Source organism: Mus caroli, unplaced genomic scaffold (genome assembly GCF_978045245.1).
Source record: "Mus caroli unplaced genomic scaffold, Mus_caroli_1 scaffold_3, whole genome shotgun sequence".
Taxonomy (NCBI): Eukaryota; Metazoa; Chordata; class Mammalia; order Rodentia; family Muridae; genus Mus; species Mus caroli.
Genome location: NW_028227258.1, coordinates 36,540,962 through 36,564,208, shown reverse-complemented (window position 1 = coordinate 36,564,208; position 23,247 = coordinate 36,540,962). Strand labels below are relative to the sequence as shown.

General features: G+C 39.9%; 1 protein-coding gene across 2 annotated transcripts in view; it reads right to left on the bottom strand.

Moving 5' to 3' along the window:
- LOC110290928 (bifunctional heparan sulfate N-deacetylase/N-sulfotransferase 3) overlaps positions 1 to 23,247 on the bottom strand; it is a 158,192-nt gene that overhangs the window by 9,683 nt on the left and 125,262 nt on the right. For both annotated transcript variants that reach the window (XM_021157836.3, XM_029475610.2), the window contains exons 8-12: positions 22,003 to 22,099; positions 18,638 to 18,761; positions 14,369 to 14,543; positions 10,739 to 10,909; positions 8,643 to 8,752 (exon numbers count right to left, since the gene is read on the bottom strand). In XM_021157836.3, coding sequence (XP_021013495.1) covers positions 8,643 to 8,752; positions 10,739 to 10,909; positions 14,369 to 14,543; positions 18,638 to 18,761; positions 22,003 to 22,099 — 677 coding nt within the window. The remainder of the gene's footprint in view (positions 1 to 8,642; positions 8,753 to 10,738; positions 10,910 to 14,368; positions 14,544 to 18,637; positions 18,762 to 22,002; positions 22,100 to 23,247) is intronic.

Here is a 23,247-nt window from a genome sequence, read left to right as displayed (position 1 = left end):
AGAACATCCAGAGGACACTTAGAAAGTTTGTCTGAAATACCTTCTGCTTGCAATTGAATTTCCATGACAAACTAAAGCAGATGCATTTTTTCTTTCAAAATCAAAACACTGGAATTTATGTTCTGAATACTGGACATGAGGAGAATATATGTATATATGTACACACACACACACACACTCCTTAGCCTTTTCAAGGTTTGATTTAAATATCACAATACTTGCAAGTTGCATGTATATTATGTGTGCAATCTAATGATAATAAGATTATCACAGCTTTGCAACATTTCTATCACCTCACAAAAAAACCCATTTCTATCCCTGATTTCAGTCACGATCCTTGCTTTCAATATATTTATTATTATTATTATTATTACTACAGGTTCTTACTATGTAGTCCAGGATAATCTGATACATACAATATTGACCAGGCTGGCCGTAAGCCCACACTAGTCCTTTTGTCTCAGTTTCTAAGAGCTTAAATTATTGGTCTGTGTTAGTTATACACCTAAATCTTAACTTCATCGCTTACTGATATTTCCTTTTTTCCCCTGGTATAAATATGCCAAGTTAATTCATGGACCAGGTGTGGGCATTTGGATTGTTTCTTGGTTTTATGAATAATGAATAGTTCTTCTATGAATGTTCATTTACAAGTTTTTAATTGACTTAGGCTTTTACTTATCTTTAGACAGATTCCTACAAGCAAAGCTAAGCTGCTGATGAGAATATGTTTAATTTTCTAGAAACTATAAAACTACTTGCCAAAAGGGTTGTGTATTATGCCAGTATACAAGTTTAGAAAGTTTCCTCATTCTTGCTAACTAACATCTGGCATTATATTTTGGGTTCATGGCCATTTGGCGTATTTTTTGAAGAAGTATAGCCATAGTTTTTGGCATTGAGCAGTATCTCATTGCGATTTTAATTTGTATCTGTATCTGGTTATACATTTATGTGGACAGTGACATCGAAAAATCTCTTGACTACATTCCAGAGCAGGCAAAATCCCCAAGAGGAGTAGAGGAACACAAACTGGACTCGATGAAAATGAAAGCAAGCAAGCAAGCAAGCAAGCAAGCAAGCAAGCAAGCAAGCAAGCAAGCAAGCAAGCAAGGAAGCAAGCTCACACTAGTGGGTTGGGAGGTGAAGGTAGACAAGGGAGAAGTGGAAAGAAGAGAGGTGAATGTCATCAAATATGTGACATGGAAGACTCAAAGAATTAGTAAAATAAAAAAACTCATTTTAAGGTTCCACATTAAAAATATAATTTTTTACATTGTATAAAATTTATACATATATATTTTTGCATTGTGTGTATATGCATGCTGCAGCATGCATGTGTCATCTATGTGACAGTCACCTTTTCTTTTTACCTTGAGGAATCTGGGGATCAAACTCAGGTTTTCAGACTTTGAGGCAAGGGCTCTACCCACTGGGCCATCTCACTGGCCCAGACCCCAGTTGTTACAGTAAATATTTTTCGTGAAGGTCATTTACATTAGGAAAGAGATACAACATTGGTTTTCTCTGATTCGAACATCTTGCACGAAAATGGGACGAGCTCACAGAGGGAAGTATAACATTCCAAAGATAGTTTCAATCTTGCCTTCCCACTCACTTACTGGGGGGACTTTTGACTTATCTTTTGTGTGCTTTGGTTTTTAACATCTTTCAAAAAAAAGGAACTAATGGGGTACAGATCTAAACAGAGTCCTCAAAAGAGGAAACACAAATGGCTGAAAAACTCTTAAAGTGCTCAATGTCCTTAGTTATTAGGAAAATCTAAATCAAAACTATTTTGAGATTTCATCTTACACCAGTCAGAATGGCCAAGATCAATCAAACAAATAGCATATGCTGGCAGATGTGCGGTGAAAGGAACACTTATCCACTGCATGTGGGAATGCAAACTTGTAACAGACACTATGGGGATTGATGTGGCAATTGTGTAGGATGCTGGGAATAGCTCCACCTCAAATCCAACTAGACCACTCTTGGATATCTACCTAAAGGCTTCCACATACTTCTACCAAGACATTTGTTCAATCCTTTTTATTGCTACCCTATTCATAATAGTAAGAAATTAGAAATTGTTTAGATTCTCATCAAAAGTTGAATGGATAAAGACATTGTGGTTCATTTATACAATGGAATATTACTTAGTTGTTAAAAAAATGAAACAATTACATTCACAGGCAAATGGATGGAGACAGGAAAAAAAAATCATCCTGTGTGATGTAACCCAGACCTCCAAAGGCAAATATGGTATGTATTTATTTATATGTAGATGTTAGCTGTTAGGTCTTTGACAAGTAGGGTACAAGTCATATAACCATAGAAGTTAGGTATAGAATTAGAGACTGGGTGGGTGGGAAGATCTCCCTAGGAAAGGAATAGATATAGAATAGCTAGTTATGACTAGAAACAGGGGTAGACTAGAATGGGGAGATCATACAGGTATGGGGGAGAAAGGAAGTGGTAAGGGAGAAAATATGGAAGGGACAGTTAAAACTTAGGGCCATCTAAAGAGTTGTATGGTAACATACTACAGAAGAAATAGAAATAGAATCACCAAAAATGGGGGAGACAAAACTCCAATTAGACATCTCTCATCACCAAATGGAATTTTCAGTACTAGGAATGGGTTACATCTATTCAAGTTGTCGGCCAAATAGGTCCCATGGGAACCTCCAAATACCCCAGACAATGGTCAAAGCTATTGGATGCTCTTCACAAAATGATAGCAAGGCTCTATTACTGAAGACAATGCTTACACAACTCATTAAACACAGCGAAGTTGAGCTGGTGCCTACCTAAAGCCTTCTTCCCTACTGGCTAGTGTTCATGGTTCTGGAACTTACTCTGCATGTCACTAGAGGAGAGAGATACACACCAACCCAGCTGGTTGGGGAAGAAGGGTACAGGGAACTTCCAGGATAGCATTTGAAATGTGAATAAAGAAAATATCTAATGAAAAAAAAAGAAGTAAAAAACTTTATCAAGTGAAAAACAAAAACAAAAACAAAAACAAAAAAAACCCAACCCAGCTATAAACCCTCCAATCTATAATGGTGACCTGATTGCAAGATACACTGGTATGATTGTGGCACAAAAGCCATGGGCATAACCAACCACCATCTAATTGGATTTGAGGACCTTTCCTTGAGATGGAGCAAATGCCTATCCCTGATTGTGTGGCCAAGAACCTGAGAGTAGATAGGGCTGGGGACCTAGTGGAAAACCAAATGCTACTCTTCCGCCAGAGGAATGCAGCAATAAAATGACTCCTAATCATATTCTCATAGATGAATGTCTTGGTCAGCCATCCTCAGGGAAGCTTCCTCCTGCACTAGATGGGAACCAATACAGACACTCACACCTGAAAAAAAGTGAAGAGAGTGAGAGACCTTGGAACACTCAGCCCTAAAATTGTAAGTACCAATGAAGATGAGAGGCATCAAGGAAAGAAGGCTTTCTAGATGCAGCAGGACTGATGTACATAGGAACTGATAGAGACTAAGGCTGCATGCCCAGGACCTGCACAGGTCTTAGCCAGATGGAGTCTAAGTGCTGAGAGGAGACGAGGACACAAGCCCACATCTGTAACCTAGAAGCCATCTCCAATTGACAACTGCTCACAAAAGAAAAATTTTCTCCCATGGAGCCTCGCGGGGTATTCAAGCACACTTAAGGACAGGTCTGTGATCAACACAAGGAGGAACTCAATGGTACATTTTGAGTTTGTTTCATAATGGTTTGTTTTGGAATTAAAAAAACCCACATCCTGCATTGTGTTTTGCATGTATATTACGGTTTTGATTTTGTTTCCTTGTGAAATTTCTCTGTGTGAATGTTAGTGTCTCTGTGTCTAGCTATATGTTTCTTGTACTTTTTATTCTTGCCCTTTTTTTTTCTTTTCTTCTGTTCATTGCTCTTCAGGTTTGTTTTTATTTTCTATTATTATCCTAATATTTATTTATTTTTAGATGTCTGTTTTCTAGTAACAGAGAACAGGTGGGTGGGATGTTGGATAGGAACTGGGAGGAGTTAGGGAAAGAGAAACTTTATTCTGAATATATTAGATGAAAAAAAGTCTATTTTCAATAAGAAGAGATAGGAACTAACAACAGCAATCACAGAGTGTTCTGGTGACAATCACATCGTGTTCTTGTGGTGCTATATATAAATGTATCTACATATAAGGTACCCAGTAAATAAATGTGTGTTTGTATACTATATAAACATTTAGGAATGAATCATAACCAATCAGAGTGGGCTTTTTGTTTTCTTGCCAGCACTTTTCCCCCCTCTTGCCTGTTCAAGGTGCTCTCATGTAGATATCCAGAAACCCAACAGATTATAGCTCCTATCACAGCTACTTTTGACAGTTTTAACGTGGTAGATTTTACTTATATTTATCATCAGTAATTTGGGAAGGACTTCCTAGCCAATATTAACTTGGCTGTAATTAAAATGATATGAGGAGATTTTTTTTTTTTGGAATTGCCAAGAGGTTTCAAAATTACCCTCTTGACTTACCCAAGCCTCAATCAGGAAACACAACAAAACAAAAGATAAACACAGACTATGTCCCTGGGCTTCACGTTGTCAGTGCCTGCTAATGACATTTTCAAAGCGCATTAGGATTAAATATTCATTCAACTTAACCTGGTTTCATTAATCTGAACAAGTTTGTCTCTGACAAGAGATGAGCTGCAGGGTTAGTGTTTTGAAACATCTGCTGACCACTGATAATTCTGGATGGATATAGGGCAAATTAAAAGTCGCTATGTTTGATTTTGATCTACATGAATTAGCACAGTCTGTGTCAGGCATTGTTTCTCTTCCTTTCTCGGAAATGAGTAGTCAGTCTCTTACACTATGTAACATAGCTCGGGGAGCGTCACTACGGCAATCCTTTCAGAGGTTGGGGTTAAGCTCATGTGGCCAGCTGTGCAATGTCAGTTTGATTGGCTAATTCCTATTTACATTATTTTAGGTTGGTACTGTTTGTTTCAAACCCCGCCGAGACAATATGATAAAACAAGACAACAGCACCAAGCAAAAAACAAATGTTCGGTGTCATTAGAAACCCACAATGACAGTAGAAAGTCACTTAAAACATCACATTGTATATTATCTGGTGGCTTTGTGTGAAATTTAGAGTTTTGGACCATTTTCTTCAGCAATTGTGGAAAAAAATACCGATTATTGAGGTTTTGTTTTTGTTTATGTTTTGTTTTGCTGTGTTTTTTGCCATTCTTTTTGGAAAGTACCTTTGATATGTTAATAAGCTCTATTGAAGATAATCAGCATAGAGAGTGCTTAGCATATTCCTGCATATCAAGATTATATAGTATATCCATAAGAGGTCACCTAGAAATGCTAAGTGTTGGAGTGGTCCATTGATAACACATTTCTTTTCTTTTTTTTTTTCTTTTTGTACCAAAACCAGATAATCTTCACTATCATTAGCAGTCGAATACTAAGCAACACTAAAGTATATGTCAGGAGGTCTCTTGGCAGTTGTGTCAATGTTATTTCTGAAATGCATTTCTTCTCACAGTCAGGCCACATTTCCGAAGCACTGAGAAACACCCATTATGTCCTAGAGACTCTAATGAGAGGAAGGGATTGTTAGACCAGAACCCAGATAAACAACCTAAGAGGGCATGGGGTGAGGACAGAGTATTTCAAGGCCGGAACAATATGGTGTATTATCAAAATATCCTACAAGAAGTGCACAGCAGGTTTTTTTAAAAGGTGTGTCAGGCCAATCAATGACTGACAAGAAAATGTGGAAAGAGACACCCTGGAAGTACATTATCTATGTCAGCAAGGTGACAGAGAGGGCAGCCCTGCTGGACCCGAAACTGCCTTCACAGATTACCGCTATCTTGCCCTGCTACTTGCAGGTCCAGGTAAGAGAATCACATAATGGGTAATTTTAGCTAGCTACATTCCAGGTGCACAGTGACCCACAGTTCTTTGTATATAGTGTGTTTCTTTGATGGTCTGTCTCTCAAGTTCACAGTGCCTTTTCCAGCAGTGGAGATGAATAAAAAAAAAGCTTTCTGCTGAGCAGGATGCAGAGAGGACAAACACACAGCATGCAGGTCAAGGACCACTCTACAAGAAAAAGAAATGATGTCTTTATAGACTACTTTACTTCTTTTTTTTTTTTCTTTCTGAAACACAATGCCTTGCCAGAAACCCTATAAAAAAGACACAAAGATAGGCCAACTTGAAATAGAAAATCGTTTAGAAAATAAAAGCTTTCTTTTCAAAGGGATACTTAAAGCAGAAAGCAGAAAGTGGACTTGAATTTCTAGCTGCAAACTAAAAGCACTCAGCTTTCTTTAAGGTTAAGTTGAATGTTAAATACTTAAAGCTAGTGTCTATCAATTGTTGAACTAAAACTCCACAAAACTGGCCATACTAGAAGTATAGAAAACTGGCCCAGCAGGTAACGGCAAGTAAGAGACTCCTGGGACGAAAGCTCGAAACTTCAGAGTTATAGTGCCCTTGGACCCTAAACTAGAATGTCTAACACATCTCCACATATGGTTGGTACACTATATACGTAGGTTTTGATGTCTTTCTGCTAACTCTTGCAAGGGGTGCTGAAAGGAAGAATAAACCTTTTTCCTCACTTTTTAAACTGTCATGGAATAGAATTTAACAGCAGATGCAAACTCAAATCCTTCATGGAACTGAGTTTTATCTCGGGGGAGTTGGGGGAGGGGTGAAATGACCAAAGAAATTGATGATGGTGATGATATTAAATGTGGAGGAAAAGAAAAAAGTCATGTAGTTGAAAGAGGGATGCTGATGTAGGGTGTGTATGGATGGAGTTAGGGCGAGGAGAGGGGAAATGAAAGTAATTAAAATATATTGCATGGAATTATTAAATTAAACTATATAAGTAATATATATATATTTTTTTCCAAGACAGGGCTTTTCTGTATAGCCCTGGCTGTCCTGGAACTCACTCTGTAGACCAGGCTGGCCTCGAACTCAGAAATCCGCCTGCCTCCCAAGTGCTGGGATTAAAGGCTTGCGCCACCACCGCCGGGCATATTTTATATTTTTATGTAATAAACATTAAGAATATTTATGATTTAAGAAAAGCTCAGTAGAAGTATTTCATGATATGCTCTTTTTAAGTTTCTTTAATGCTTGACCCATTAATCCTATAATTAAGAGATATATAGTGAGAATATGGTTTGAATTCAGTCCATCTGAGTGCCTCTGCCAAGCTGCCCAGTTGAGATGGGAGCAAGAAGAGGCCTCATGACAGACTGCAGAGGAGAATGAGGTGATGTAAGGAAGACTGAGGGTACAAACGTGAAGCTGCAGACACTGTGTAGGAGCTGACAATTCCTTAAAATTCTGCTGCTTAGGGCTGGAGAGATGGCTCAGCGGTTAAAATCACTGACTGTTCTTTCAGAGGTCTTGAGTTCAATTCCCAGCAACCACATGGTGGCTCACAACCATCTGTAATGGGATACGATGCCCTCTTCTGGTGTGACTGAAGGCAGCAACAGTGTACGCATACATTAAATAAATAAATAAATAGAAAAAGAAAAAAAAATTCTGCTCTTTAGCTTTCCTCACCTGAGTTCCAGTTTCCAGTCAGTCACCTGGGAAAACCAGTGAAAACTAGCAGACAGACAAACCCCCAACCAACCAAACCCAAACCCAAACCAGTGCTGTTAACTGTTGAAGGGAGGGTAGCAGGGTCAGATTCACAGTGGGTAAAGGCAAGGAAGACACAAAGCATGCTTAGGCTTCTCACAGTGCCCTTCCTCCTAGCCAGTCAACCACTGGGCTCTTTCTGTAATATGACATTATTTCTGAAAGCCACAGAAAGGTCACTTCCTAAACTATGCCAGTCATGTCTTCACGCTCCCAAGAAGTTCCAATGTCACCAGATAAGTGGGTTCGGCTCTTACCGACAGTCTTAGGGTTACTGTCACTGTGATGAAACACCTTGACCAAAACAACTTGGGGGAGGCAAGGGTTTATTTGGCTTCTTCAGCCTCACAGTCCCTGATCTTAGTAAGTCAGGACAGAAACTCAGTCAAGCAGGGCTGGAACCTAGAGGCAGGAGCTGATGCAGAGGCCATGGAGTGATGCTGCTTACTGGCTTGCTCAGCCTGCTTCCCGTAGAATCCAGGGCCAGCAGTCCAGGAATAGCATCACCCACAGTGGGCTGGACCCTCCAGCATCAATCACTAATTAAGAAAATGCCTTACAGCTGTATTTTATAGAAGCATTTTCTCAGTTGAGGTTCCCTCTTTTCAAATGACTCTAGCTTGTGTCAAGTTGACATAAAACTAGCCAGCGTAGCTACTTATTTCAAGTAGCTTTTTCTTCTAAGGTTCTTTGTTAGTTTCATGAGCCACAACGATTTTTTTCTCCATGTTTATTCTAGGGGAAATCTTTGTCAAGTTAGGTATCAAGAATGTCAAGGACATTTCTTTGTCACACTGTTCTTTCTCAATTGGAAAATGTCAGCCTAGAAAACAGTCAACGTTCGAAAAAGCCACTAATCAGCGAATCCTATCATCCAACTACAATTTCTTTACAATCAGCTCCTTACTAAAAACTTCATGAAATTAATTAGAATACGAACTTACGTTAAAGCTTCGGAGTAATTATAATGAGGTGAGACTCCTAGAAACTTCTGGACTTCATCCATCACTGTCGCAGGGGCAGTTCTTAGCTGCTGTCCATCAATGATTAGCAACTAAGTTACCAAAGTAACAATAAGAAAAAGAAAAGAGACATGGATGTTGAAAAACACATGTGTCAACTGTATAATGGCAAATTCCTGCACTCTACACTTGCTTGTGCATTGTCCTTGGGGATCTGCATACATTGTTGGGAGGTGCCATAAGTAATTCTCATTAGTGACTTGGAAATAAGACAAGCTAACTAAGCATTCCAATGTTATATGACAAATCTGGGAAATGATATGAAAACTATGATAGTAATGGGGACAAAGTGTGCTTAGGAGTGTGACTGTGAGATCCCAACTCAATCCCAAGGGTTGAGTCACTCACACTGGGACAGAAGGCTACTACAGAACAAAGCTGCCAATTAAGTCAGAGTGCTGGCTCCTGTCTCAAATCCCAGCACTCAGGAGACCAGGTCCGAAGGAGTGTGAACTTGAGGCCAGGAATAGCGTAAGACCCCGTGACTAAAACAGTAACCCTCCCTACCCCATTGCCGTGACTCCACCTCCTGAATAGAAAGATTATAATAAGCTTAGGAGACAGAGAACCTATCGCCCCCCAACTCTACTCAGGAGCAGGATTTGAGAAATCCTTTGATAAACATATGGAAGAAGGTGTGATTCCCAGAGCCACGAATATGGGCAGAATGCTGCTCAAGAAATGAATGTTACTGGGCAGTGGCCACACACACCTTTAGTCCCAGCATTCGGAGGCAGGTGAATCTGAGTTTGAGCCTAGCTTTATCTAAAGAGTGAGTTCCAGGATGGTCAGGGTTACACAGAAAAACCCTGTCTCAAACAACCAAACAAGATAAACTCAAGAAATGGAAGGGGCTGAAGAGATGACTGAGTGGTTAAGAATACATAACATTCTCACAGAGGAGCAGGGGTCAGTTCCTGGAACCCACCTAAGGTAGTTCACAACCTCCTGTAACTCTAGTTCCATGTGATCCGATTCTGTCTTCTGGCTTCTGAGGGAACCCATACACACACATGCACATCCACACAGACCCATACATATAAATAATAAAAAAAATAGTAAAAAAAAGAACTAACAGGGGCCACATATGTAATTCCAACATTTGGGAGGCTGGAGCAGAGGATTTCTGTGGGCTTGGGGTCAGACCTGTGCTGTAGAGTGAGACCCTGCCTCAAGAAAACAAAGCAAATGAGAAAACCAAAGCCAAAAGAAACTATGGGAAAGAATTTGTGTCTCTGGTGTGTGGTGATGGATAACACCAGCATGACAAAATGACAGTAGGCCATGATGGGAGTCGCAGACCTTGTCACACAACTTTGTCAAAGCTCCCTTTCTGGATGTTCAACAGAACTTAGCATTATTCGGACAGACTGCTGCATCTAACATGAAGCTATTCTGCTTTCACATGGAGCTAATGAAAATTAGCTGAGTTTTAGGTTTTACTTAACTCTTTTATGTTTAATTAGCCGTAAGTTGTCACAGCTATCATATTGTACTCATGGTATAGTATAGAGCCACAGGACTGAGTTCTGGTGTCACGGGGCTGCTTATGCAATCCAGAGCAGGGACTGAGTGTTTATAGAAGCTGATGTCAAGCTAACGAGACAAAGCAAGGGATGAGGGGAGCAGGACACATGAAGACTCCAGCAAGGTCTTTCAGAGGGGAGATCATGGTACTCACTAAACAAAGTCATGTCTGTGTGGTTTGGAGAAGACATCCCTTCTCACCGGGCTTTATTAATGTCAGAACAGGACTTAGGAAGCCGAACCTTTTCAAATCTCACGCAGCCAGAGATGGCATGCTAACGCCAATAAGTTGATCAGGGAGAATTAGCCTGAGATACTCTTAGAAAAACCATTTTTTTCAACATGTGCCTGTTTTTCTCTGCCAGTATCATCATTTGAAACTAAAGGATAAAACCCAGCAATGTTTTAGCGAGTGACCATTTCTGCTGTTCGAGGCAAAGCCATCCACTTAATGAGGTTATTACAAGCTGTAAGTCCCAGTTGATTCATACCTGAAATGGAGGGAAATAAACAAGCCATCTCTCGATGTGGTTGGCATACCACCCAGGGACCAGGCATCTCTTCTGCAGGGTTCGGAGTTCCCAGGGTGCATTGGGCCCAGCAGAGATCACTTCATAGAAGCTAAATTTCAGAGCTGCGGGGTCTTCATGGGATCGCTGATGCTGCAACAAAAAGATGGATAATTAAACTAATGTCAACTATAGGCATAAATAATTAAAACCCAATATTTTGACAAGTCCCAAAGCTAAAGAAATAATGGCATACTACTGGACAGTAATTTAATGTTTTAAATTAATAGAAGATGAAATTGTGCTCAGAGCATCAAAGTTTAAAGTTAATATACTGGTGAGATTGTACATTTTGGGAACTTAGGTAGTAGAGGCTAAATTATTGTTGATAGGATTTCTAAACCAATATTTTTTGAGTTTTTCCCCAGTTTATACATTTTGTTCTGAAAGTAAACTATCAAAACCCCCATTACAGGTGGTATTTCTTTGCTTGCCCATAATCGAACATCCATCCTGCTCAGTGAATATGCTTTCTATACAATCACCCCTGATAATCCTACTCTTAAGGTAGGTTTTGATTAGAAGGCCCCATTGGCTACTTCAAATGGAGAAAGTCCTGCCAACTCTGGCATGCCCATTATGTGAGATTTACAGACTTTACCGCACATTACCGAGCATCTAAAAGCCAAGGTTATTTTAGCTAATGGCAACCTTTGTGGAGAACCAGAACGAGAAAATGCAGAAAGCAGCAATTGAGTTATGAAAATGTTTCCTAATGGCTCTGTCTCAGGCTCACGGGCTCAAGGACAATCACCTTTTCTTCAAATTGATCACTAAGCACTCGGGCACGGTTGCCAGTCTGTGGCCGTTCACCACATCTAGTTGAAGAGCACATTTGTGGCAACTGGAATTTCAGTTATTGCATGGCAGACTCTGCCAGCCTCTGCTCACCCACTGAGGAGTGATTCTTCTGCAGTATTTATGATGTTTTCTTAGTTGAAAGCCTTGGATTCTCTCTCTCTCTCTCTCTCTCTCTCTCTCTCTCTCTCTCTCTCTCTCATTCTACTCATTCTCACTTTCTGGGGGCTAAGTGGTTACCAAGCTCCAATCTGATTTCTTTTTGAGCCAATTAAGGTATATTTCTTTCCCCCCCCCAGATACTTGTTGAAAAAAGTAGACACAAAATGAAATCTGTCAACTTGCAATTTAATGCATTCTTTGGCTTGAGCGATGGCTCTGAGTTTGGCATAGAAGATCAACACAGGGCCCTGGATGTCTGTGACCCTAGCTTTCCGATGGCTCCATCCCCTCTCGTGGAGATTATCTTTTATTATTGCCTCTCTAAAGTCTATCCCTTCCTGTGACTCTGCTCCCAGTTCATCTTTGAAACATCTCACAAAGTGCCCTTCCACTTGTGAACCGGAATAACTGCTTTTGCTAAATATAAAAGAACATAGTGCTTTATTCTCTAATAGCACAATGGTCAAGAAGTTAGCTGTGGGGGGCTGGAGAGTTGACCCAGTGGTTAAAAGCACTCTGATGGCAGAGGACCTGAGTTCAATTCCTAGCACTTATGACAGGCAACTCACAACAACTTGTAAGTTCAGCTCCAGGGGATCCAATATTCTCTTTTGGTCTCTTTTTGGCACCTGCATTCAGTGCACGTACCCACACACAGACATACACACATATGGTTAAAAATGAATCTTAAAAAAAAGTTAGCTGTCTGAAACCACACTAGTGCCAGTACAACATTCGTTCATCCAGGAGGCTCTGAACTGTGTGGGCCACTTAGAACACAGACAATTAACTGTATGTCTAACCTCAGGTAGAGATAACCAGCAGAGCCTCAGATAGTAAGTTTTTGTTACCATGACTTTCCACATTTGTCTTGAGATTACAGTTTCTAGGGAAATAGAATATCGGCCTCTGTTTCTGTCTTATCCTGTTGATGACCCCTTGACAGATAGCTCTATTTGTAATGTTAAAACGTTCCTTACTTTAAAGATTTCCTAGTTTCTCTAATGCTCAGACTCCTCTGTTAAGAAATTTGACTTGCTTTGAAGTCAGATTTTTATCATGGAACAAGTCTGTGCATCGTTTACATCTTTATTGTTTTTATGCTTATTCAAACGTGCTGCTTCTCCAAAAAACCAAAAGTAGTGTTAATATCTATCAACTCGGATCACTTTTCAAACAATGCTTTGCAGAGATCATTACAATTTTTTTGATGGATAGATGAAATATGAACATTAGGGATGTATTTAAAAATTATCAACTAGACATGGCAGTGCATGCTTGTCATCCCAGCACTTGGGGGGTGGAGGCAGGAAGGTGAGGTCAAAGTTACCCTCTGCTACATAGCAAGTTCTAGGTCCAGCCTGGGCTACTTGATTCTTTGTCTCAAAATATAAAACAAAATTGTAGAAATGAGAAATATTAACTAACTAAAGATTCATAGTGAGTGAGGGCATGAAAAACTCAATTTTGCTGTATCCGCTTTTTATTAGGTGATTAAAATATCACTGCACATTTTACAGACTTCCTGAGAGTATGTTGAATTATCTTACAGTGACTGAGCCTTGGCCAAGTTCTGGCGGACCTCAGGGACACGAAGACAATAAGCACCGGAGAAAAAGGCATAGAGCAGTTTGGACAGGCTGGGCTTTCAGGGATGAGGGATTCTGTGTATGTTTGCCTCTCCACTGCTTTCCAGAAGAAGCAGGCACTGGAGCTCCTGTGGAGCTGGGGCCAGCAGCTTTACTGAACTCAGCCGTGCTCCCTGCATATCCTCTGTGGCTGGTTTTTGAAACGCAATGGTAGAGTTTGCCACAGAGACCTTACAACTTATAAAACATGGATTAAAAAAAAGAAAACCTATTTAGCCTCTTTGTAATTTATGTGTGTGCTTGAAGAAAATAATGATTTCAAATTATTACATTTATCTTGAAATGCACGTGCATACACACCTGTAATATTTCATTATATGTTTTCAATTGCAATTCGTTGCAGTAATGAATTTTATTAAGTTATCAAGTGAATAAGATAAAAAAAAAACCTTGATAGTGTTTGTTTCTCCTGGGAAACCAAGAATAAACCATCTACTTTGTTGGACGTATTAATTAACTAGTAGGTCTTTTATACAAATCTGAGAGGGAGGGGCTAGGGAGACAGTTCTGGTGGCACAGTGCTCGCCCTGAAAATGGAAACATCTGAGACTCATTCCCAGAACTCATCTACAAAGGCAGAAGGGATGATGTGTGCTTGTCATCACAGTGTTCGGGAGGCAGAGACAGGCCGATCCCTGGGGCTCAATACCCAGACTGTATGGCCTAACCGGGGAGTTCTCATTGAGAGATCCTCAAAACAAGGCAGAATGCTCCTAAGAAAATCAGGGTAATCAGGTAAGAAAAATAAAGGCCTCCTTTATGCATGTGCACTCTCTCTCTCTCTCTCTCTCTCTCTCTCTCTCTCTCTCTCTCTCTCTCTCTGCCTTTCTCTCTGCACCCATTCAAGATAACCTGCCCTCCAACAGGAAGTTACAGTTTTGCTGGAAATGACCCTCCATTGTACAAACTCTCCTTCTCTCCGTTGGGTACACGCTTTCCTTACCTGATACCAGGAGTACGCTCGGTCTGACGGGTCAATGAGTATGGTGATGATCTTGGCTTTCGGGACTAGAGAAGCAGCCCTTTTGGGAGCGTCCTCTGAATGGAAGTAATTAGCACTCTTCTCAAACAGAAAGTCAGTGGTGACATTAGATGGGACTGGGAAGAAATCCATGTACCTAGAAAGGAGCATCTTTTTCAAAACAAGCCCCTTACAAACGTGGTGGGTGACTGAAGACGTTAAAAGTGGCGAAGAAATTCATCGGTCTCCTACAAAACTTTTCTCTATGCGAGCTGGCACAGGAAACGTGTTCAAAACACCAAGAAGGTTATCTGACAAACTATTTTTTGTTTTGCTTAATTTCAGAGAAAAAAATCATGGGGCAAGAAGGATATAAGAAAAAATAATCAAACCTCAGCTCCTGTGCAAAATGCATCTAAACAGAAAACCAGCACAGAGACCCCCTGACCAAAGAGAACGCCATGAACCAGATGTACATTTAGTTAAAAGGCATTCAAAATAAATCATACAGGATAGTTTTGTTGTCACAGTAAAACAGTCACTCCAACCGCTGGGTCTGGCTGATATAGTTAATCACAGAGTGTCGAAGCACAGAGTGACAGGGCTTATTTGTTTCCTTTTAAAATACTATGTTACCTTGTTTTCCTTTAGAATTTAGGACAAAACCTCATCAAAGCTTCCCTGGAGGGTAATGAGCAGCCGCATCACCACAAGGGTGAACCCAGCAACACTTGGCAGCTCAAACACAGAAATGTCGACATCTGCTTCAAGTTCCATCCCTGCTAAAGTGGTCAGGCATAGCTACATCAATCAGCTCATGATAGTACCTATTTCTATAGCAGGAAGGGGAAACCATTTAGAAGAAAAGGCTCTTGTTTGCAATTTAATTTCTAAGAGTTACATTTTATAATAATGGCCTCATCCTGCTCTCTCCTGCCTTCAACTCATGGGCCACACCACCACTTAGGTTGAGTAGAGTTCAGTAATTTCTGAGCACAAGTCACCAACATTCCCATGTTGCCTTCAGTGTATAGTAAGCCCACGTGGCATTGTCTATTAACCAGGGTTCCTGTTAGGACTTCAGTTGTTATCACAAAGCAAAGCTAACAGAGACATCTAGACACCTAGAGCAACATAATCTTGCTGTGTGTTCCAGGGACTGGACCTGTTGCACAGGTCATTTGGCTCCCTTTTGCAGGAAAAGAGATGAAAACATATGAGGGATGTTGGAGGCACTATCTCTTGTGGCTTATATTCTATTTCCAGCAGTGCCATATTTTGGCCTTATTTTGAAGCTTTTACTGCTTCGAGAGGCTGGATTATCATGAGTGTCTGTTGGCTACAAGCTTATCTCAAACCTGCTTCTGAAAAACCATCCAAAAAGTAATGAATAAAAAGGACAGAGGTGCTGATATTAGATAGCTTTTAACAGCAAAAGACACCCACTTTCCCATCTGTCTTTTATACATGTAACAGTTCAGGCTTTGAAAAGCCCTTACAGTCCTCTGGCATATTAGATCTATGCTGCTGATTTTCTCTAGTCTCAGAGACTCACACAGAAAACGGGCTCCGTCTTGTTTGACCATATTTTCATATTCTCTAGGAGTTGGAGAATGCAGATAACTTGAGAGATATTTGATTTGCAAACTGGTAAATGTAAGAGATTCTGGTCCACATTTCCAGAACAGGACCTGAAGTTTCACCAGGTAAGATCACTCTTGGAGATTAAGTATTTAGGACAAAGAATCAGCATATATATTACAGCGACTTAATAATTTTAGGGGTTATACATATGAATGCAGCTCCCTCAAGCTACAGGCTTCTGAAAAGCCTAAGACTTCAGCAGAAAAAAAAATTTAAAAAAATCTACTTTTTGTAGTACTCCATATTTATTTGTGGTTTGTGTTGTCACTGAATAGCTTCTAGTTTCTTCAGTTTTTTTCTTGTCTGCATGTGATATATGTGCATGCACTGTGTGTGTGTGTATGTGTGTGTGTGTATGTGTGTGTGCATGTGTGTGTGTATATGTGTGTGTGTATGTGCATGTGTGTGTGTATGTGTGTGTGTGTATGTGTGTGTGTGCATGTGTGTGTGTGTATGTGTGTGTGTGCATGTGTGTGTATGTGTGTGTGTGCATGTGTGTGTATGTGTGTGTGTGTATGTGTGTGTATGTGTATGTGTGTGTGTGTATGTGTGTGCGCGCACATGTGTGTGCTTAACCCTTCATGCATATGTGGAGATCAGAGAATGATGCTGGTGTCTTCTTTATTATTTTCTCCATGTTAATTTTTTTTGAGACATTCCTTCATGGAACAGGTAGCTGGTCATTTAAGCTAGACTATGCAGCACGCCCTCCGGTCCTCTCTCCTTCCATCTCTAACAAGTTCCTTTCACAGTGAGACACCTTTGCCCAGCTCTGATCCTGAGAATTTTCAGTTGATTGTACTCAAAGCCAGATTATAACTGCCCAAGTTCCAAAAGATAACAGGGCTCTATGGCTGTCTACACATGATTCTAGCTCTCCTCTACATCCTAGGCATTAGAAAGGAATGCTAAATCATAAATCATAAAGCATAAAACGTATAAGCAGGATTAAGTCAGATGTTCTCCTGAGACATTTTCAATGTAGGCTTTGGCTACTTTGTCTAAGATGGCATTCAAAAGTTTTCATTTGGCCTAATTTGTTTGTACCTTATTCATACACTTAGACTGCTTATCAGTTAAGGCAGTCCTAAAACAAAAGCAGACCCATGCACCTAGATTAATTGTGTGTAAGCAAATTGTTAAAATGGCCCCCCGAACTGTGAGGCACATGGTCTTCAGCCCTATGGAATCAACATCCCCAAAGCCCAGCTGATGGGGTGATGTTTCCCAGGGAGGCCTGGCAGTCTGCCGAGGACACATTGGATGCCGCTGAGAATGAAGCTGTAATTACAGTTATAAAATGACACTCAACAGTTACCATTATCTATTATTTGCATAAATTGCCTTTTATAATGTGTAATTTGTCAATCAAAAGTATCTGAGGGATGCTTTCGGTGAGCTGTATTCAGATCTATGATGCATTTTGCCTTTTCCCATTTATTTACTTATGTTTTGAAGTGCTGAGGACTGAACCCAGGTCCTGCATATACTAGGCGTCACTCTACCACCGAGCTACAACCCTGACCCTGAGTTATATTTAGTTATTTGTGTCATCTTCTTGTACACTGTTTGAAGAATTTTTACTTTTTATTACAGTATTGACACATTTATGATCACAAGGGCTTTGTTGATATAATTGATGAAAAAAACATTATTTTTAAGTTGCAGGAATGCCAAGATTTTGCTAGGATTTACTTCTAAAGAAGGTTTCCCCCCTTCTCCTCATTTTGTCCCAGTGTCGACGTTCTGTTCTACTTGAGAACGTGGTGACAGAGGTTGCAGTAGTTGCTAGCTTATTTAACACCACACAACTAGTTAATAATACCCAGCACAACTAGTTAATAATACCCAGCACTGTGTAGAAGAATTGGCCATGAACAGTGGGACAATTAGAATATCACTTCTACAGATGCTCAAGTGATACTCACCCATCAGTCTTCCTACAGATTAACCACAGGGACCTCTTGGTAGAGTTGATCTTTAGAAAACTGACATCATGCAACAAGCCTGACCACAGAGGCCTTATTACTATATTGTAGAATATTACATTACATTATACATATAATCTATATTACTTCTTCTGATTTTAATAATTTTCTTCAGATACTTAACATACTTTAATTTTAACTCAAAGGTAAAAAATAGTATTTTTTTTAATTTGTAACTTTAAATTGTTTTATAGCTTTCATAATTCATGAAATAAACACCCATTTCCATTTCTAGTTACTTCTGGCTAATTTCATCAAAACATGACAGAGAACGATGTATTCAGACCACAGCATCACTCCATCAAAGGTGCACAAGGGCAGAGTGACATTCCTGGGGCTTACACTTGTTCTCTGAATGCACATCTGCAATTCCAAACTTCAAGGATAATCCACACCAACCAACATGTGGCTCTCCCAAGGCAAGAAGCCCTCCCATTAACTGGAGAGCCTTGGTATGAAAGACTTTTGTGCCTTTTTTAATGCTGCTCAGTCATTTTGTAATATGTGTGGCATGAATGTTATCTGTAGTCACAAACTTCGGTGTTTCTAAATATTAGCACTAAGTTTATACTGTGCATGGTACATATACTTTTAGATTTATACTAATAACCCATCTTACCAATCAATCCCCCTGTGGTAGTTATTTCTATTAAAGAACTGTACCTCCTCAAAGGATTTTGGGCTGGGGGAGTTACTAAGGATGGAAGGATGCATAATCAGGAACAGACACAAGGCAGTGGTACCTGAAATGACAGCAGAGATCAGAAATCAACCAGTGGAAAAGACGGTTTCCTACGGTCAGTAACTCAGTCACTAATAAACTCAGTATTATAATGAGTGAGGCAGGTTCTTTCAGTGTACTCCCCAGCAAACCGAACAGATAACCCAGCGAATGGGAGGCACATTCTCCCCAGCAGAGGCAGAAGGATGAGAGGTGAGTGTGGACCAATGCTGGGAAAACAGACTTCTGATGTTAGCTTAGTCACTGCTGTCATCTGTGACTTTGGTTGTTAGCTTATATTTACTGCAGTTTTCTTAAAGAAAAAGACCACCCATCTGCCTCGTTTATTTCACAGATTTTCTGTGATGCGAAGAGACATCCTGTATCCTTCAGGTCCACGCTGTGGTTGTTTAGCTTGGTGTTCTTGGGGGATGCCGAAGAACAGTAGTGGGAGTGCCTTTGACTCATTTGCCTGCTCTGGGACCCTTAGCCTCATGCTGGGCAGCCTTGATATGAGGGTTTCTGCCTGGTCTTAGTGTAACCTGTCATGTCACCCTGTGTTGACATCGCTGCGAAGCCTGATCTTTGCTGGAGGGAAACAGAAGTCCTGTGGATCTGGGGGAGAGGGAGGTAGGGTGTGTCGGGGAGGAATGGAGGCTGTGGTCAGGATGTATTGCATGTGAGAAGAATAAATAAAAAAGCAAACAATAAGATAAAAGACATCCTAAACTCAATTTTTTAAATGAAAAAAGAAAAAAATTATAAGTGAACTATACCATTATTTGATATATTTCATCACCCAAACTGCTACTTGTTTGATATAATAATAAACTTTGACAGAATATTCTTCCAGAGGCCCATGAAAGCTAATGAAGAATTTAATCTTTTAATAACAAATGGTCAAAAATTATTTAAATTGTTAAGCTTGAAGAGAACTGGTGTTCTTTTTAGTGACATAGGACAACATTTACATTTATTGGGAATAGAATGGTGCATAATAGGTATGTATATAGTTTGGGAGTCATTTTTTAAAGTTGTAAAGTTAGTGTTTTCACATAAATCAGGAGGTATAAAAATGTATATAGCTCAGGCTACTGCACGAGAAAGAAAAGCAGTTTGCACTTGTTTGCCCAAGATTTACACAGTTACTTGCAATTGTGACTGTGCTTCTGATATTATCACTAAAAGGTATCTCTTGTCTACCCGTTCAATATTCCTAGGATATAAGTGTCCCCATAGTTTCTACACACCCGTGTGGTCTAACTGTTGTGATCCAATGGACTGTGCTCTCCCAATTTTATTTCAGGTCAAAAGATAGCATGAACAATCTCTCAGGTGCAGAAAGTGCCATCCTTATTTGAGAGCAATGATACCATACTGCCATTTGTGCAAAATTTGGTATTTTCTTATTACTCAAAGTTTTCTTTAAAATTGCCCTTGAATATACAATGTCTGTACATTCTAAATGTGGTTAAAATAGCTGTCAACAACAAGATTATTTAAAGAACGAATTAAAAGACACAGGGTATCTAAGCCAAACAATGAGCACTTTACCCACAATCAAGAAGGCCACATGGGATGAAATGCAAGGACATATGACAGACAACACCAGTGTTCTTCAGCACCTAGACCCAACACTGATCCTCAAATTCTAGCTGCAGCTGAGTCACACAGAGGCTGATTCACATCTGTAGGCTGAGTCACATCCCAGGGGTCTGACTCAGGAGGCCCTGGAGCATGTATACTTCTGCTATATTGATTGTCTTTTAAAAATTAAGGATAAGAATGAAAGAGTATCTAAGAATTACACAAGTGTAGGAGGGGGAAGACATGAATGACAGGACTTACAGTTGGACAGACTGCTTTGGGAACTCTGTGTCTTAGCTTCCTAGTCTGTTTATTAGGGAAGAAAAAGCTTGCTGCCAGGGTCTCATGAAGATTTTGAAGTTATTCTATGTGGAAATTCTACACAAACCGAGATATGTAACATTTGTCTAATTCTGTATTTAGAATGGATACATTTTATTAGATCATGTAAATTATATCTATAAAAAACCTCCCCCAAACCTGGGAAAATTAATACCCACAAAACAATAATTTTCTATAAAGATTTTATGCCAAAGACAAATGTCACATCCAAACAGTAACATAAATATTTGAAAGCCCAGCAGAGTTTAGTATGCCCAGTGATATTTCCACCGTCTCAGCATGATGATACAGTGTCTGCATCCAGTGTGGTAGGACAAGTAACTTATCCTGCAGAGCTCCAATGCAAGCTGCGTAATCCAAGACTCAGACATGATGACGAGGAATAGTGGCGAGGTGGGTTACATGATGGCAGAGGGGGCCGCCGAGGATATTTCACTTGCAATGTTTTTCTAACCATCTTTAGACTTTCAGTAGATCTTGGCAACGGAACACACAAGGGAAGCAACGGCTGCCATTCTTACCCATTCTTAGCCACACTCTCTGACTACTGAGTCTGCGAACCTTGCATAGAACTCTCGGTTATCTTCGGAGACGAGGAAGGGGATTACCACTCTGTGCAGTTTCTGTGACTGTTTTCTATGAAGCCAGAATCCAGGGGCCCCGAGTAATTTATCACGCAAAGCACAGCTCAAATGGTTGGCATGAAAACTTCCACTGGGCTTCTCTTTAATACGGAGTTTTACAGGAACATGAATTTTGTGGAGGGAAAAACTGCATGCCAATTTAAGAAAGTGTGCAACGGATGCCTCCTGGGTGCGGATAAACACCTTGGTGGCGGAGAGTTTTATTTATGTCTAGGAATTCTGCTTGTCAAACATCTTTTAGATCTTTTTTTTTTTTAAACAGTCACCTCTGCAAGAAAAATAAAGTGTATCTGGAAAATAGAGTATTTGGAAAAAGATTTCTTATAAAGACCCAGGTACTTATATCTGTCTCACTCGGCATTTGAGCAAAGCCTGTCAATCGCTTTCTAAACACAAAATTTGTTTAAATTTTAGAAATGTTAGCTACACCTCTGGAGTACGATCTTTGGAGAAAAAAAAAAAAAGAGAGACGTACAGCAAATTGACTGCTGTGTCTTTCAACTGACATTTCTCCCATTTCCTTTTAAACAAAGCCCAACAGAGCCTTTATTCTTCAGTTGGACAAGGTTGCATCAGAGGAATGTGTACGGTTCCTTCATGAGCTGTACAGAAGGCTCTAGGTCCCGCGGCAACAAGGGCTCACTGGCTGGTTACTTTACATTATTTAATAATAATATTAAAAGTTCTCACCAGTTTTCTGGGGTCCTATTACCAAGAATTTTGGTAAACGATCGCAGGTTTTCTCTTTAGACCAAATGTCTCTGTGGCGTTTGTCATCACAGGGGTTCTGTATGGGAGAGGAATAGAGAGACGTTTCTTTTTGTGTGTATCCATTTGAGAGCTAGCCTCTCCAGTCTTGGCTTTAAAAAACCAGAGGAAACACGACCACATTCAAGGGGTTTCTTTTGGAAACTGAAGGTCATGAGGTGGCACCACAAAAGTTTTGGGGGGATTTCCTTCTGTCCTTCAGTTGAGAAGAAGGGAGTGGTAAATAGCTGAGTGCCCAGGGTGTCACATTTTCCTGCTCCTGGCAACCCTGCAGTTACCCTCTCCCCTTTAAGCAGTAAACTTGGGAAGATACTATTTTTTTCTGATACTCAAATGTAGTGGTTCTCAACCTGTGGGTTGCGACTCTTTTGGTAACCCTCTTTCTCCAAAATTATTTACATTTTGATTCATAAAAGCAGCAAAGTTACAGTTATAAAGTAGCAATGAAAATAATTTGGGGGGCCATCACAACATAAGGAAGTGTATTAAAGGGTCACAGCATTAGGAAGATTAAGACCCACTGGTCCAAAGGGAGACACACTCTCAGCATTCACTAAATCACTCCATTTAAGGAACCCCTGGATCTTAAGTTATTTTTAATCTATGTAAACGAGTTTTCTACAAGAGGAGAAGGATCAAGCCACCCTAATGTAAAGAGGCAGTTCATTTCTTCCAGCTACCTTCAAAATTTGGTAACTATAATCTAAAAATGTAACTTTGCCAACTATAATGCTAAAACTACGGAATTTTAACAGGACTGTAAAATGAAGTGGAGTGCTATTATACAGGCTATTTTTTGGTCTTTTTAAAACCAGACAGACTGTGAAGTTGTATCTAGAACACACTAGCACATAAGAACAGCATTCTTAAGTACTATTTCATGAACGAACAAACAGACCTGCTTTTCCTTTCTGGCCACTTAGCACTACAGATATGTGAATGAAATAAATTTGTTTATATGTAGCAAAGACAAAGAATAAAGTCCTTCTTTTGGTTGTTATTCTGTATAACTGTCTGTTTTAAACCACTCTTCTATAATGACAATGATTTCAGTTTAAAAATAAAGTGTGAAATTAGTGGGAAAATTGTATGTGTTTTCAAGTGTCTAACACACAGCAAATTGTAGTCGACAAGAAGAAACGATTCTTGTGAAGATTAATTATTTAT